Source organism: Hypanus sabinus, chromosome 4 (genome assembly GCF_030144855.1).
Source record: "Hypanus sabinus isolate sHypSab1 chromosome 4, sHypSab1.hap1, whole genome shotgun sequence".
Taxonomy (NCBI): Eukaryota; Metazoa; Chordata; class Chondrichthyes; order Myliobatiformes; family Dasyatidae; genus Hypanus; species Hypanus sabinus.
The window spans coordinates 67,468,229-67,485,387 of record NC_082709.1 but is presented as its reverse complement, the minus strand read 5'-3'; the positions used below and the strand labels follow the sequence as shown (position 1 = coordinate 67,485,387).

The 17,159-nt window shown below is 46.9% G+C and overlaps 1 protein-coding gene and 1 pseudogene across 1 annotated transcript in view; one reads left to right on the top strand and one right to left on the bottom strand.

Moving 5' to 3' along the window:
- LOC132392857 (uncharacterized) overlaps positions 1-9,364 on the top strand; it is a 55,319-nt gene extending 45,955 nt beyond the window's left edge. Inside the window, exon 2 of the mRNA XM_059967349.1 lies at positions 5,926-9,364. Within this exon, the coding sequence (XP_059823332.1) occupies positions 6,992-7,783 (792 nt within the window). The 5' untranslated portion in view covers positions 5,926-6,991 and the 3' untranslated portion in view covers positions 7,784-9,364. The remainder of the gene's footprint in view (positions 1-5,925) is intronic.
- The window catches only part of LOC132392122 (uncharacterized), a 32,740-nt pseudogene that overhangs the window by 2,925 nt on the left and 12,656 nt on the right, over positions 1-17,159 (bottom strand).

The window sequence follows — 17,159 nt, the reverse complement described above, 5'->3', positions numbered from 1 at the left end:
GGAAATAATAAAAGTGACACTGCGGAGCCGGCGTCTGAGAGGAGTGCAGTGAGCAGCTCTCCGACCCGACCGCATGCGAGCGAGGCGGACGCCGGGCCTTGTTCAGACGAAGCGGCGAATATGTTCGAAATCCTGAAAGAAATAATGGAAATCCAGAAAGAAATAAAGCAGCAGCTCCGTGATATTAAGGCAGAGCTCGCCAGCATTAATCAAAAAATAGCAGTGGCAGAGACTCGCATTGAGAAGGTGGAAGATTGCATGCAAAATGTGGAACGGATACTGAGCAAGACAATAAAAATAATACATCACCAAGAAGGTAAACTGCTTGACCTGGAGGGAAGATCACAGCAGAAAAATATCAGAATCTACAATGTTCCCGAAGGAGCGGAGGGCTCGTCTATGATGGAGTTGGTCGAAAAGCTACTGTGGGATGCGCTGGTTGTTCCCTCGGTTATGAAGCTGGAAATTGAGAGAACGCACCGTGCGCTGGTTCCAAAACCTACTCAGGACAGAAAGCCACACTCAATAATAATTAAATTCCTTCGGTACAGCACAAAGACGCAGATTCTACAAAGGGCCTGAGGTAAAGAGAGTGTTTATCGATGATAAATTAATATATTTCGACCAAGATTACCCCCTGCGGTCCTGCAGAAATGCGAAGAATACTCTGCAGTAAAGCAAGTACTAAAGCAAAATAAGATTAGATTTCAAACTCCATACCCTGCTAAACTTCGAGTGTTTTATGACAACGGGATACGGTTGTACCAGACGGTGGAAGAGGCGACTGCAGACATGAAGGACAGAGGTTTGCCCGTCAGTGTCACCAAAATGAGGGAAAGCCTGGCTGAGGAATTATCCCACTCCGCTTGGGAAATAGTGCGAGAATCGAGAAGGCAGGAGAGGGGAGGAGGCTGAGAGAAGTATATCAGGAAGAGACTGGGAGTTTCCCAAAGACAGTCCTCACCCCCTTCAGAAGAGCCATAAGGTTTGGCTAACTTTAAAGATGTTGAGAAGCTAAACGGAAGCAAAAATAGACGGTGATATACCTATCTCCAGAAATACTTATTATAATGTGGATTTTATATTACTTAGTTGTTATTCTTTATTCGCTCACTTACTCCTTTTTCCCCACCAAAATGAGAATATATATATATATATATATATATACACATATGTAATGTGTGTCTGTGTGTGTGTATACACACACACACGTATATATATATATATATATATATATATATATATATATTTGTGTGTGTGTATGTATGTATGTGTGTATGTATATATATATAGGAGGAGTACACAGGGAAATCTTTTCTGTGTAATGGATTTGTTCACTGACTTTTATGAATACTGCATTGGGGGCCCTCAACTCACAGGTAGGAGGGGTTATCCCCCACAGCTAGATGTCGCCTCTAGCTCAACGCAGGGTCATCGACTAGTGACCTCAGCCTTGGAATCACATGTTCATTGCCATTTTTGTTATTATCTACGTTTCTTGGTTCTTATTTGTTCAGGGAGTAGATCGATTAAGTTTTATTCTAACTTCAATTGTACATTGACAGATAAATACAGATGGCTAAGGGCAAGGTAAAATTAATTTCTTTTAATGTCAATGGGCTATTAAATCCAATCAAACGTAAGAGAATTTTATCCAATTTGGAACAATTTGATTCATACTGGGAAAAATGGTTTAACTAAATAATGCCTCATAGGCCTGACTTTATTCTCACAAATGAATGAATCTGCTGTAAAAATGAAAGGTCACTCCCAACTTGTACATAGTTCTTCCCTTTTTCTTGTTTTTTCTTTCCACTCTTTTCTATAAGTGTGTACCTCAGATAAATACTTTGTGGAGATTTGTGATATATATGATTATATGATATATATGTACAATGTCTGAAACACATCTTATGGAAATATTTGTTTGATGATGAACTTCAATAAAAAATAAATTACAAAAAAAGGAAAGTGGCATGACATTTAGATGGTGGAGAAGAAGGCTTTTGATATGCTGGCCTTGAGTACAGAAGTTGGGATATTATGTTGCTGTTGTATAAGATGTTGATGGGGCTGGACCTGGAATATTGTGTTTAGTTTTGGTCACTCTCTTCCCGGAAAAATGTCATTAAGTTAAAAAGAGTTAGAGGATACTTAGAAGGTATCGCTAGGAAGTAATGAATGGAGTTATGGAGAGCTTGGCCAGGTTGGGACTGTTTTCATTGGCCAGTGAGGGGTGATTTTATAGAGGGGATAAAATAATGTGAGGGATCAACATGGCCCTTTCCCGGGATTGGTGAATCAAGACCTAGAGGGCATAAATTTAAGGTGACAGGGGAGAGGTGAAATAGGAACCCAGGGGGCAACCTTTACACCCAGAGGGTGGTCAGCATACTGCCGGAGGAGCTGGTTGAGGCAGGTACAATAACAAGGTGGGGGGGGCAGTACTGTAGCGTAATACTAATACAGCACCAACGACCCAGGTTCAATTCCCAGCGCTCTCTATAAGGAGTTTCCACGTTCCTCCTGTGACCACGAGGGTTTCGTCCAGGAACACTGGTTTCCTCCCACATCGCCCAGGGTCAGGTTAGTTGGTTCACTGGTTACTTGCATGTGTTTGGGTACGAGGGCTCATTCATCCAGAAGGGCCTGTTACCATCTCCAAATAAATAACAGAAAAGATTCAAAGGGCACTTGGGGAGTGATGCACCATCAATAACCCTCGGAGATGGGAAGTGAACGATAGGCTTTTATTAGCAGCAAAACAGAGCACAGCATCTCGGAGACTGAGGGAGGAGCAGTGCCTCCAATTGCCTTTATACAGGGGTCTGTGGGAGAAGCCACAGGAGCAGTCAGCAGAGGAGCGTGTCCAGACAGGTATACATAGTTTACCACATTCACCCCCCCTTTGTTTTAAAAGAGAGTCCCCATGGGACAAAGTTTCTTACAAGTATATTTACAGGTTAAGTCTATCAGGCGGCTGAGTCTGTCGCTGCGATCTACGTAGCTCCAGTGGTGATTGCACCAGTGTCTGTGGTGATTGCACCGGTGACGGTGGTTGTGCTGGCTCTGGCCTGACTTGAGATGCCAGCCCATTAGGCGTCAGTAATCCCTCATGCGTGTGCGAGGCGCCCGGTATGGGAGTGTCATGAGGAGTCTGTGTAGGGCTTGGAGTGCACAGTGTCTCGTAGGTATATATATCGGTGGGTACGGGGTTCATCGTCACCGTGGACTGTTCAGGGTAGGGGTCTGGTGCTCCTGCGGGTGCTAGGTCGCGGACAGAGACCATGTCCTCCCGCCCATCAGGTAAGAATACGGAGGCATACTGGGGGTTCGTATGAAGTAGGTGAACCCTCTCGACCATCGGGGAGTATTTATTGCTCCTTTCATGTTTCCAGAGTAGCACTGGCCCTGGGGACAACAGCCAAGCCAGTAGGGTGGTCCCAGTGGTAGACTTCCTGGGAAAAGAAAAGAGTCGCTCATGAGGGGTGGCATTGGTGGACGTGCATAACAAGGAGCGGATGGAGTGGAGTGCCTCGAGGAGGACCTCCTGCCATCGAGAGACCGGCAACCCCTTTGACTTAAGGGCTAAGAGTGTGGCCTTCCACACTGTGGCATTCTCCCTCTCCACCTGTCCATTCCCCCGAGGATTATAGCTCGTGGCCCTACTAGTAGCAATACCCCTAGCCAGCAGGTACTGGCGCAGCTCGTCACTCATAAAGGAGGACCCTCTATCACTGTGGATATAGCAGGGATATCCGAACAGAGTGAAGAGCTGGCACAGGGCTTTTATGACGGACGTGGCAGTGGAGTCGGGGCAGGGGATGGCAAAGGGGAACCGCGAGTACTCGTCGATGATGTTGAGGAAGTAGACATTACGGTCGGTGGAGGGAAGGGGGCTCTTAAAGTCGACACTCAGTCACTCAAAGGGGCGGGTGGCCTTGATAAATTGTGCCTTTGCTAGACGGTAGAAGTGCGGTTTGCACTCAGCACAGACTTGGCATTCCCTGATCATCGTCCTGATGTCCTCAAGGGAGTAAGGCAGGTTCCGGGCTTTCACAAAATGGTAAAATTGGGTGACCCCCAGGTGGCAAAGATCTGCATGGAGAGTGTATAGCTGGTCGAGCTGCGCGCTGGCACATGCTCCCCGGGATAGGGCATCAGGGGGCTCATTGAGCCTTCCAGGCCAGTACAGGATATCATAGTTGCAGGTGGAGAGTTCTATTCTCCACCTCAAAATTTTATCATTTTTGATCTTGCCCTGCTGTTGGTTGCTGAACATGAACGCAACTGAGCGCTGGTCGGTCAGCAAGGTGAACCTTTTGCCAGCGAGATAGTGCCTCCAGTGCCTAATAGCTTCCACTATGGCCTGGGCTTCTTTCTCCACCACGGAGTGCCGAATTTCAGGGCCTTGAAGGGTACGAGAGAAGAATGCTACCAGCCTTCCTGCCTGATTGAGGGTAGCAGCCAGCACGAAGTCGGAGGCGTCACTCTCTACTTGGAAGGGAATGGTCTCGTCCACTGCATGCATCGTTGCTTTGGCAATGTCCCCTTTAATGCGGCTGAAGGCCGCGCAGGCCTTGGCTGAGAGGGGAAATGTGGTGGACTTGTCCAGGGGGCAGGCCTTGTCTGCGTAGTTAGGGACCCATTGGGCGTAATAGGAAAAGAAGCCCAGGCACTGTTTGAGGGCTCTGAGGGTGTTGGGAAGAGGGAGTTCTAACAGGGGGTGCATACGGTCGGGGCCAGGGCCAATGACCCCGTTTTCCACGACATACCCAAGGATAGCAAGTTGGGTGGTTCCAAACACACACTTGTTCCTGTTATAGTTGAGGTCAAGAGCTTTGGCCGCTTGGAAAAATTGTTGGAGGTTGGTGTTGTGATCCGGCCAGTCGTGACCACAGATGGTGATGTTATCCAGATATGGGAACGTGGCCTTCAGTTGGCACTGGTCCTCCATCCGGTCCATTTCCCTCTGGAAGACAGAGACACCATTTGTGACACCGAAGGGGACGCGTAGGAAGTGATAGAGCCTGCCGCCTGCCTCGAAGGCGGTGTAGGGGCAGTCCTCCGGGTGGATGGGGAGCTGATGGTAAGCGGATTTCAGATCTATGGTCGAGTACACCTTGTACTGAGCTATCTGATTGACCATATCTGCGATGCGGGGTAGAGGGTACGCGACAAGCTGCGTGAACCTATTGATGGTCTGGCTATAGTCCACGACCATCCTATTTTTCTGCCCAGTCCGAACAACGACCACCTGGGCCCTCCAAGGACTTGTGCTTGGCTCAATGATCCCCTTCCTGAGCAGCCGCTGCACCTCCGACTTAATGAAGGCCCTGTCCCCCCGCGCTGTATCTCCTGCTCTTAGTTGCCACAGGTTTACAGTCAGGGGTCAGGTTGGCAAACAGCGGTGGGGGAGGGATCTTGAGGGTGGAGAGGCTGCAAGTGGTGTCAGTAGCGCGGCTGTTGGCATGGTGCTGGGTGGGATGTGCGGGTCGGTGTGTGTGTGTGGTCAGTAGCAGGGTATATGATGAAGCCCCACAAAACTGAGGATTTCTGACAGTGATTGGTGGGAGGGGCCCGTCATTCTCCATTGTCACACTTTTCAGGTGGCTCTGGAAGTCGAGCCCCAATAGCACAGGGGCACACAGCTGAGGCATGACCAGTAATGCAAAGTCCCGATATTCTGTGCCCTGCACCACCAGTGTCATTACACAACCCGCCCAGATGTCTGTGGCGACCATGGTGACCTTCTGGCTTACCGGCCGTGTCATAGTTTACCACAGGGAGGTGCACGGATTGGAAAGATTTCGTGGTTTAGGGCCAAACACGGGCAAATGGGACTAGTTTAATGGCGACTCTTTTGCTTGCATCTTCAGAAACACCTCTCTTTCCACTGTTAATATCTTTACTTTTCCCTTTTAGCTTTCTTTGGAAGACCCTGACCTGGAGTTACTCGTGGGCTTCAGTTCTCTGTGGGAATGGGACCCGTTCTCAGGGTTCCACGACTGGCCGCTATTCGACATGCCAAGGGTTTGGTCTGAGAGTCTCGATCGTGTTTGGAAGCCTAAGATCTCAGGGGCTCTGCAGACGGATCAAGGGTCAGTGTCATGGCAGGAGACTCGTGTGTCGTCGGGGAGGCCAGAAAATCTTTCGCTATGGGCCCGAAGACCCGAGGTCTCTGCGATCTTTGGACATAGAGCTCATTAAGAGCGACAAAATGGACGTCGTAAACCAGCGTGTTGTTATATCTCCCGCTCCCTGTGAAAATGGGATACACCTCCCTCTTCCTTGCCAGAGAGAGAGAGAGAACCTGTGGTTGTCGAATTTCAGATGAAATATGAAGCTTTTGGGGTAACTTTGGTCTGTGTCTTTGCTATCACTTAGCATACGCTTGGGCTCGGTGATTGTACTGATGCGCTTTTATTTTTGCTGGTGGGGGAGGGGGACTGTTGCTCGCTGCCGCTTATGTGCGGGAGGGGGGAGCTGAGAGGAGATCTTCGGGGTTCTCACATTTAACTGACGTTCATTCTTTGGGACACTTCTCTATTTTTGTGGATGTTTGCAAAGAAAAAGCACTTTAGGATGTATATTGTATACATTTCTCTGACATTAAATTGGACCTTTGAACCTTTGAACCTCAGTTGGGAATCTTGGTCATTGTGGATCGGTTGGGCCGATGAGTGTATGACCCCATGATTTTAACCACACTTCCACAGTTTTGTAATCAAAGGCACACACAATTGATAAGAAAGAACAATTACTAAAAGTGGAGAGAGGGTGGAAACTAGTTCTGTCATTCATAGCAAGAAACGTACCTATGACTGTCTGACCTTGAACTTAATGGCATTATGGGAGCTCACTTGTACATTTGGGTGTCCATAAGTTGGTGGTACCTAGCCCAGGAATGGTCTGTAGTTAGTGGTAGGGAGGAGGAAGATTGAAGGAGAGAGGACAGAGTAGGGAGGAGGTCAAAACCAAGAAGGCCTCGATGGTAGAGCACTGGAAACCTGTGCCAGCCAACTGGCAGGAGCGATCAAGGACATCTTCAATCTCTCACTGCTGCAGAGGTTCTCACCCGCTTCAAAACGGTGCCCAGGAAGGGCACGGTGAACTGCTTCAACAACGATTGCCCATTTGCACTCACATCTACAGCACTGTGATGAAGTGCTTTGAGAGGTTGGTCCTGGCTAGAATCAGCTCCTGCCTGAGCAAGGACCTGGACCCACTGCAATTTGCATTTGCCTGCTGCCACAATAGGTCTACAGCAGATGCAATCTCCCTGGCTCTCTTGGATCACCAGGATAACAGTAATACCTACATTGGGCTTCTAGTTCTCGATCACAGTTTAACATTCAACAACATCATCTCCTCAGTACTAGTCAACAAGCTTCAAAACCTGGGCCTCTGTAGCTTCCTCTTTAACTCGATCCTTGACTTCCGCATTGGGAAAACACAGACAGTACACATTGGAAATAACATCTCCTCCTCTCTGACAATCAACATTGGCGCACCTCAGGGATGCGTTGCAAACTCTCTTTATGCTCACGATTGTGTGGCCAGGCACAGCTCAAACACCATCTATAAGTTTGCCCATGACACAACTGCTGTTGGCAGGATCTCAGATAGGGACAAGGAGACATACAGGAGTGAGGTAGATCAGCTAGTTGAGTGGTGTTGCAAGAACAACCTTGTACGAAATATCGGTAAAACCGAGGAATTGATCGTGGACGTCAGGAACACACACCAGTCCTCATCGAGGGATCAGCAAAGGAAAGAGTGAGCGGATTCAAGTTCCTGAGTGTCAACATCTCTGATTTAACCTGGGCTGTACATGTTGATGCAATTACAAAGAGGGCACCCCAGTGGCTATATTTCATTAGGAGCTTGGTGTGTCACCAAAGGTTTAGCAAGTTTCTACAGATGTACCGTGGAGAGCATTCTAATCGGTTGTATCACAGTCTGGTGTGGAGGGGGCCACTGCACAGCACTGGAAAAGCTGCAGAAAATTGCAAACTCACCATGGGGACTAATCTCCCCAGCATCGAGATCATCTTCAAAAGGTGATGCCCCAAAAAAATACCATCCATCTTAAGGACCCCCATCACCCAGGACGTGCTCTCGTCTTGTTACTGCCCTGAGACAGGAGGCATGGGAGCCTGAAACACACACTCAAAGTTTTAGGAATGTTTAACACACTCTGCCATCAGGTGTCTGAACGGACAGTGAACCAAACCATGAACCCCACCTCACAAACAGGAGAAAAATCTGCCGACGCTAAAACCCAAGCAACATGCACAAAACACTGGAGGAACTCAGCAGGCCAGAAAACATCTACGGAAAAGAGTACAGTCAACATTTCGGTCTGGTGATCAACACTGGTGCACCTCAGGGGTGTGTGCTTAGCCCACTGCTCTACTCTCTGTATACACATGAGTGTGTGACTAGGCATAGCTCAAATACCATCTACAAATTTGCTGACGATACAACCATTGTTGGTAGAATCTCAGGTGGTGACGAGAGGGCGTACAGGAGTGAGATATGCCGATTACTGGAATAGTGCCACAGCAACAACCTGGCACTCAACGTCAGAAGACAAAAAAAGCTAATAGTGGACTTCAGGAAGGGTAAGACAAAGGAAAACATACCAATCCTCATAGAGAGATCAGAAGTAGAGAGAGTGAGCAGCTTCAAGTTCCTCGGTGCCAAGATCTCTGAGGATCTAACCTGGTCCCAACATATCGATGTAGTTATAAAGAAGGCATGACAGAGTCTATACTTCATTAGGAATTTGAAGAGATTTGCTGTGTCAAGAAATACAGTCAAAAACTTCTGTAGTTGTACCGTGGAGAGCATTCTGACAGGCTGCATCACTGTCTGGTATGGAGGGGCTACTGCACGGGACTGAAAAAAGCTGCAGAAGGTTGTAAATCCAGTCAGCTCCATCTTGGACTCTCGCCTACAAAGTACCCAGGACATCTTTAGGGAGCGGTGTCTCATTATTAAAGACTTCCAGCACCCTGGACATGCCCTTTTCTCACTGTTACCATCAGGCAGGAGGTACAGAAGCCTGAAGGCACACACTCAGTGATTCAGGAACAGCTTCTTTCCCTCTGCCGTCTGATTCCTAAATGGATTTTGAAGCTTTGGACACTATCTCACTTTTTTAATATACAGTATTTCTGTTTTTGCACATTTAAAAAAATCTATTCAATATACATAAGTGATTTACTTGTTTATTTATTATGTTTTATTTTATTTATTATTTTGTTCTCTCTCTGCCAGATTATGTATTGCATTGAACTGCTGCTGCTAAGTTAACAAATTTCACATCACATGCCAATGATATTAAATCTGATTCTGATTCTGAGGTCCTCCACTATTTTGTGTGTGTTGCATGAACACTACCTCACTCTTTTTGCATTGTTCACATATTTAATTCATTTTTGCATTTTGTAGCATTTTTATGCATTGCACTGTACCGCTGCTACAAAACAACACATTTCATGACATATGTCAGTGATAGTAAACCTGATTCTGAATTTAAATAGTGTTGAAAGAGTGAAGGAGGGAGCTGAGAAAGAGGATGTAGGCAATATCAAGGGTGTTTGTGTCTGTGTGTGTTCATGTGTAAGGAATAGTTGGACAGATTCAATACTGACATAGATTTATGCTCAGTAGCAAACGGCATATGTGGAAATATTTTCAAAAGTTTGAGATTTTTATGCATTTAATCTTGTAATATGACAAAATGGAACCTGCATAATCCCAGAGTGCTTTGCTGTAAACTAACTGTGTATATGGCAGGAGGCACGTAATATCCTGATCATTGTTCATTGTGGAACGAAAGGGTAATATACCAATTACCCAGCAAAAGGTACATGACACATTCAGTCCATAAAACGTAGAATATTAAAGCACAGTACAGGCCTTTTGGCCCACAATGTTGTGCCGACCCTTTAACCCACCCTAAGATCAATCCAACCCTTCCCTGCTACATATCCATCCATGTTCTATCACCCTTGAGCCTATTTAGAGGTTTTTTTCTAATGTCCTTAAGATATCTCCCACTGCCACCACCCCTGGCATGTGTTCCACACACTCACTTCAGTCTGTGTAAAAAACATACCTCTGACATCCTCCCTAAACATCCCTTAAACCATATTAAAATTATGCTCTCTCAAGTCTCTGGCTGTCCTCTTGATTTATGCTTTTATCATCTTGTATTCCTCTGACAAGTCACCTCTTATCCTTATTTGCTTCAAAGAGAAATGCACTAGCTTGCACAATCTATCTTCATTAGACATGCTCTCTAATCCAGGTAGCATCCTGTCAATCTCCTCTTCATTCTCTCTACAATTTCCAAATCCTTCCCATAATGAGACCAGAACTGAACACAATACTTCTAATAGGTTTTATAGAGCTGTAATATTACTTTGCAGCTCCTGATCTCAATCCCCTCGACTGATGGAAGCTAACATATCATAGACCTTCTTAGCCACCCTATTGACCCGCGTGACAACTTTGAGGGATCTATGAATGTGGACCCCAAGATCCCCTTGTTCCTCCACACTGCTAAGAAATGACCAAGAGAAGAAAAGGTATGACTGAGGTATTTGATAAACACTTAATACTTTGTGTCTGTTACCAAAACAAAAATGAAAAGAAGAGGCATTTGAAAACCTGAGGTGACTAAAAGTGGCTAAATTGCTGTTTTAGAATGACAGCAATACTTAAGATGGCTAAATCACCAGGTTTGGATGGCTTGCATCAGGTTACTGAGGGAAGTGAGTTTGAAGATTGTGGTGACCTTGGGCATAGGGTTCCATTCCTCCTCTGGCAATGCCTAAACAGCGGAGGGCTCCAAATATTACATTGTTCTTCAAAAAGATACAAACATAAATTCAGTTACAACTGCTTAATGGCAGGCAATCTACCAAAATAGATAATAGGAGAGAAAATTTGCTGTTATTTGAATACATATGGATTCGTAAGAGATGACATGCTTGGATTTGTTATAGACGATTATACTTCATTAACTTGGTGATTACAGAGGAATATCAAAGAAGATTTATGAGGGCAATGCAATTGTCAAGAGCGATGTGGTATGGATATTTGAAAGGTCATTGATAATAAATATCAGCCAAGTCGGTGCCCATGGAATATAAGAGGTTCTGACAGCAAGAGTGGCTTAGGTCCATGAGGTAATTGCGTGTTGTAACTGCTTCAGTCGACTCCTCAAGGTCACTCGTAGGACTGCTGTTTCCTTGGTATATAGTAATGAATTGGGTGCCATTTCAAAATCTATCGATGAAACCAAACACAAGGGCGAGCTGAACCATGAAGGGGACCATGACAGATTTTAGACAACTTGCATTGAGCTTGATCCAGTCCATTGGCTGGGGGTCGATGCTCTGGGCATGCCTGCACTTAGGGATTCAGCAGTCTGGGACCTACCCTGGTTGGAGGTGGTGGACGTTGACGCATTTTCAGCCCTCACTGGTGTCTTGGTCTTTGGGTGTCACAGACCTCCCTCATCCCTGCTCCTCACTCTGTTTTTCTGAATATACTATCCCCTGTAATGTTTAGCGCTGATCTCTCTGTAGTCATGGCTGGGTAATCCAGACTATACCTTATTCCTTGCCTCCTGTACCCTGTTGTATTATGGACATTGTGTGCATTGCTACACAGGGAGCATGCTTCATCCTTGCCACCAATTCCTTACACTAGGTTGTTAGTTGTATTTTCTCTGCCTTTCTCATATTGCTTGCTTCAGGTTTGATCTCTTCCCCAGATGAGTTTAGTGCTTGCGTTGTTTTTGAATGACCTATTAAACTGCAATTACATTTGGTGATAATGCAGGCATTTCCACAGAGCTTAAAGCCTCTTCAGTCTTCCTGCCAAAGTGCACCACTTGTCAGTTATCTAAATTGAAATTCATTTCCTAGTTATGCATCTGAAAGTTAATTGACGTCTATTTATATTCTGACGTGATCTTCCTATGTAATAACTTAACCTTCTCACTTTGAACCTCTGCAGTTATCACAATTTTGTAATTATAGTTGTGAACTCAAGACCAGGCTTGCCTTTGCAGTTGGTGAACTTTGGTCACACCACTAATCACTATAGAGCTCATCTCCTTACCTGAGTTGGCGCCCCTATCTGAGCTTGCTGCAGGGAAAGAGGAAGAATGAACTTGGTATCGTCATGGCAACCTGTAGCTAGACTGGAAGTTCAGGGGAAATGTTATAAAGGTTAATATAGTGAGGGAACTTGATGATGTACACACAGAAGATCTATTTCCACTGAAGCAAAGGATTCGTATTACCTCAGACTGCTTGCTTCCATGAAAGGAGACCATTCAGCCACTAAGACTTGCCCTTGAATTTGAAAGAGCTGTCCATTTATTTATTCCCATTACAAGCAGTGAAGCAGACTGGATAATAAAGAGATGTGCAGGAATATTTTGAAAATAATTCCATGGATATGGAGGAAAAGTCAGGGAATGGGAATACACTCAGAGTGATTGGAAGTGAGGTCAAGGGTCAGTCACTCAGTTCTCCTAGGCCCAGAATTTAATGACTATTCCAAACCCCTCATGAAGCCATTGACCAATTTGGTTCAACTGAGTGTCTTGTTCAATCTGTTCACAGGACAATTTAGAAGTGGGGTCAGAGAAGGGTCACATACAGGCCAAAATGAAAAGATTCTCACCTCAAGCATGCCTAAACAGAAGGTGTTTTAATGAAATCCAGTAGATTCATGAACATAGTTATTAATACTGGCCTTTTATTCGAAGCTTTTAAAGTCAGAGTTATAGGCTCTTTGCTTCAGTTTATCCACACAGAATCCTGCCTACTTGCGTTAGTCCCATTTGGGACATTTCCCTCTAAATATTAACCTATTCATATACCTGTCCAAATATTTGTTTTATTTTAAATGTCATCATTGTACCATCCTCTATCATTTCCTCTGGTAGCTCATTTCACATTTGGAAAACCTGGTCTCGCAGGCCCCCTTTAAACCTTCTCACCCCAGACACAACTTGCTCATAAGTTCAGCAAAACAACCACGTGTTAATGGCCAAATATCCCGAATCAGTGATGTTATTTGACGTTCACATTAGCTTTAATGGACAATTTAAAAATGTAGGTAAGTGTTTCAGGTTGCCAGAGAGGAACTGTAAACTCTTGGTGCCAGGCTGTTAATCCAAGTCTCTGGGTTTACTAGCCCGGCAACATTACCGCCATGTAACCATGGTCTTTATTGGCAATAGGCTGTAGGGTGGGAACTGTTCATGTGACTGCAGATTTCAGTTTCCTTCACTTCCACACCACCAGTGCCAACATCTCTGAAGATCAAACCTGCCCAACATACTGAGGCAATTATGAAGAAGACATGCTACATTTCAGAAGGAGCTTGAGGCTATGTGGTATGTCACCAAAGACTCTAACAAATTTCTATGAAAGTACCGTGTAGAGCACCCGAACAAGTTGCATTACCATCTGGTAAGAAGGGGGCCATTGCACAGGATCAGCTGTAAACTCAGCCAGTTCTGTCATGAGCACTAGCCTCCCCACCACCATAAAGCAAAGCAACAGTCCCTCCCCACCCAGAGAGTCACCCACATGACCAATTAACGTACCAAATCTCCCCACCCAGAGACACCCACATGACCAATTAATGCACCAAACCTCCCCACCCAGAGAATCACCCACATGACCAATTAACGTACCAAACCTCCCCACCCAGAGACACCCACATGACCAATTAACGTATCAAACCTCCCCACCCAGAGACACCCACATGACCAATTAATGCACCAAACCTCCCCACCCAGAGACACCCACATGACCAATTAATGCACCAAACCTCCCCACCCAGAGAGTCACCCACATGACCAATTAATGCACCAAACCTCCCCACCCAGAGAATCACCCACATGACCAATTAACGTACCAAACCTCCCCACCCAGAGACACCCACATGACCAATTAACGTATCAAACCTCCCCACCCAGAGACACCCACATGACCAATTAATGCACCAAACCTCCCCACCCAGAGACACCCACATGACCAATTAATGCACCAAACCTCCCCACCCAGAGAGTCACCCACATGACCAATTAATGCACCAAACCTCCCCACCCAGAGAGTCACCCACATGACCAATTAACGTACCAAACCTCCCCACCCAGAGACACCCACATGACCAATTAACGTATCAAACCTCCCCACCCAGAGACACCCACATGACCAATTAATGCACCAAACCTCCCCACCCAGAGACACCCACATGACCAATTAATGCACCAAACCTCCCCACCCAGAGACACCCACATGACCAATTAATGCACCAAACCTCCCCACCCAGAGAGTCACCCACATGACCAATTAATGTGCCAAACCTCCCCACCCAGAGACACCCACATGACCAATTAACCTAACAAACCGTACGTCTTTAGAATGTGGGAGGAAACTGGAGCACCTGACGAAACCCACGTGGTCACTGGGAGAAGTAAAAAACTGCTTACAGATAGATGCGGGAATTGAACCTAGGTCACTGCGCTGTAATAGTGTTACACTGACCACTGACTGCTATTCTACCATGCCAACTGACCAACGAGTCTGGACAATAGTGATTGAATATTCCAATAGCAGGAGATGGCATCCTGTGTGAACACACCTGCCACACTCCGCCTTACTGACTTGGTTGTTGCCAACATAGACCATGGCTGTGTGGTCTTAATATTGCTGCCCCCCTCTGATAGGGCCATCTTCATGGGGAAATCAAAATGGAACAATTCTTTCAAACCTGGACTGCAACTTGGTCCCCTCCAATTGCTGCTAATACTCATGTCTTCTGTGAATTATACAACTGAGCACCAAGCCTCCATGTTCAGGTAACTAATGTCCACGCCTGATGTTGACTGTCAGTGAGCACATCAGCCACCCCACACCCTGCCCACCTGCAAGGCTGAAGACTGAACCGAGGATCTCTGGTCTGGAAGGCTCACTTAATGGCTGCTGGAGCTGCGGGCAGAAGTCATAAAATAGAATTTGGCCCACCCTTCGACATGGTGAAGGAATTTAATAACTGCTTACTCTCCACACAGTTGTCACCAGACCTGCTGAGTATTTCCAGCAATTTTTTTTCTATTTTTGTTGCTTACTACATTATTGATGCAAACGTTCCAGTGCAGACGGGTACAGAACCAGTTTGCCCGATTGGAAGCAGGACATACGTATTCCCTTGTTGCGAGTGCTGCTTTTCCACAATAAAATCGCTGATTTGGATCACCACCTGAGGGTGAAACGCAGAGGGGGAGCTGATCAGGGTGAGGTCAGGAAGCGCTTGCTCGCGGAGACTGCCGCGTTCTTCCCTCCCGCACTCCAACAACTGAAAATTTAAAGACAGGCAGACTTGGAGTATTTAGTGGCCATGATTCAAGCTGGAGAGACAGGGTAAGCATTTACTGCAGATCATCCACAACGTGATCCAAGCACCAGGCACGAGGGCCTCCTGTTCTGAACTGAGCTCCACCAGGGGGATTGATGCACCATCAATAACTCACACTGAGACGTAAGGCGAGATATCGGCTTTTATTGACTGGAAGAAGGAACCAGGAGTGAGTGTCTATCATACAATGTCTTGGAGACCGAGGCCGAGCGTCAGGCCGCAGATCTCCTTTATACAGGGGCCTGTGGGAGGAGCCACAGGAGCAGTCAGCAGGGGCGTGTCCCGACAGGCACATAGTTCACCACATTCACCCCCCCTTCGTTTGAAAAAGTCCTCATGTGGCGAAGTTTCTTACAAGTCAAGTCTATCAGGTGGTCGAATCTGTCGCTGCGATCTACGTAGCACCGGCTGTAACTGCATAGATGCCGGCAACATCGGTGATTGCACAGGGGACGGGGGTTGCGCATGTTCTTGCCCACTAGGCGCCGGTGATCCCTCATGCAAGTTTGAGGCACCTGGTATAAACGCGTACGAAACGCCCGGTATATAAGTGTCGTGAGGAGTCTGTGTAGGGCCTGGTGAGCACGGTGTCAACTCTGGTGCAGGGTTCATAGTTACCGGAGAGCCTTCAGGGTAGTGGTCTGCTGCACCTGCGGGTGCCAGGTCGCGGATGGAGACCGTGTCCTCCTGCCCATCAGGTAAGACCACGTAAGCATACTGGGGGTTCGCATGTAGAAGGTGAACCCTCTCCACCAGCGGGGAGTATTTATTGCTCCTCACATGTTTCCGGAGCAGCACTGGCCCCAGGGACGTCAGCCAAACTGGTAGGGTGGTCCCAGTGACAGACTTCCTGGGAAAAGAGAATAGGCGTTCGTGAGGGGTGGCATTGGTGGACGTACATAACAGAGAGCGGATAGAGTGCAGTGCCTCAGGGAGGACCTCCTGCCATCGAGAGACCGGCATCCCTTTTGACTTAAGGGCTAAAAGTGTGGCCTTCCACACTGTGGCATTCTCCCGCTCCACCTGGCCATTACCCCGGGGATTATAACTCGTGGTCCGACTGGTAGCAATGCCCCTAGCTAGCAAGTACTGGCGCAGCTCCTCACTCATAAAGGAGGACCCTCTATCACTGTGGATATAGCAGGGATACCCGAACAGAGTGAAGAGCTGGCGCAGGGCTTTTATGACGGACGTGGCAGTGGTGTCGGGGCAGGGGATGGCAAAGGGGAACCGTGAGAACTCGTCGATAACACTGAGAAAATAGACATTGCGGTCAGTGGAGGGAAGGGGGCCCTTAAAGTCAACACTCAGGCGTTCAAAAGGGCGGGTGGCCTTGACAAGTTGTGCCGTGTCAGGACGGTAGAAGTGCGGTTTGCACTCGGTGCAAATTTGGCAGTCCCTGGTCATCGTCCTGATGTCCTCCAGGGAGTAAGGCAGGTTCCGGGCTTTCACAAAATGGTAAAATCGGGTGACCCCCGGATGGCAAAGTTGTGCATGAAGGGCGTACAGCTGGTCGAGCTGTGTGCTAGCACATGTTCCCCGGGATAGGGCATCAGGGGGCTAATTGAGTCTGCCAGACCAGTACAGGATATCATAGTTGTAGGTGGAGAGTTCTATCCTCCACCGCAAAATCTTATCATTTTTGATCTTGCCCCGCTGTTGGTTGCTGAACAGGAACGCAACCGAGCGCTGGTCGG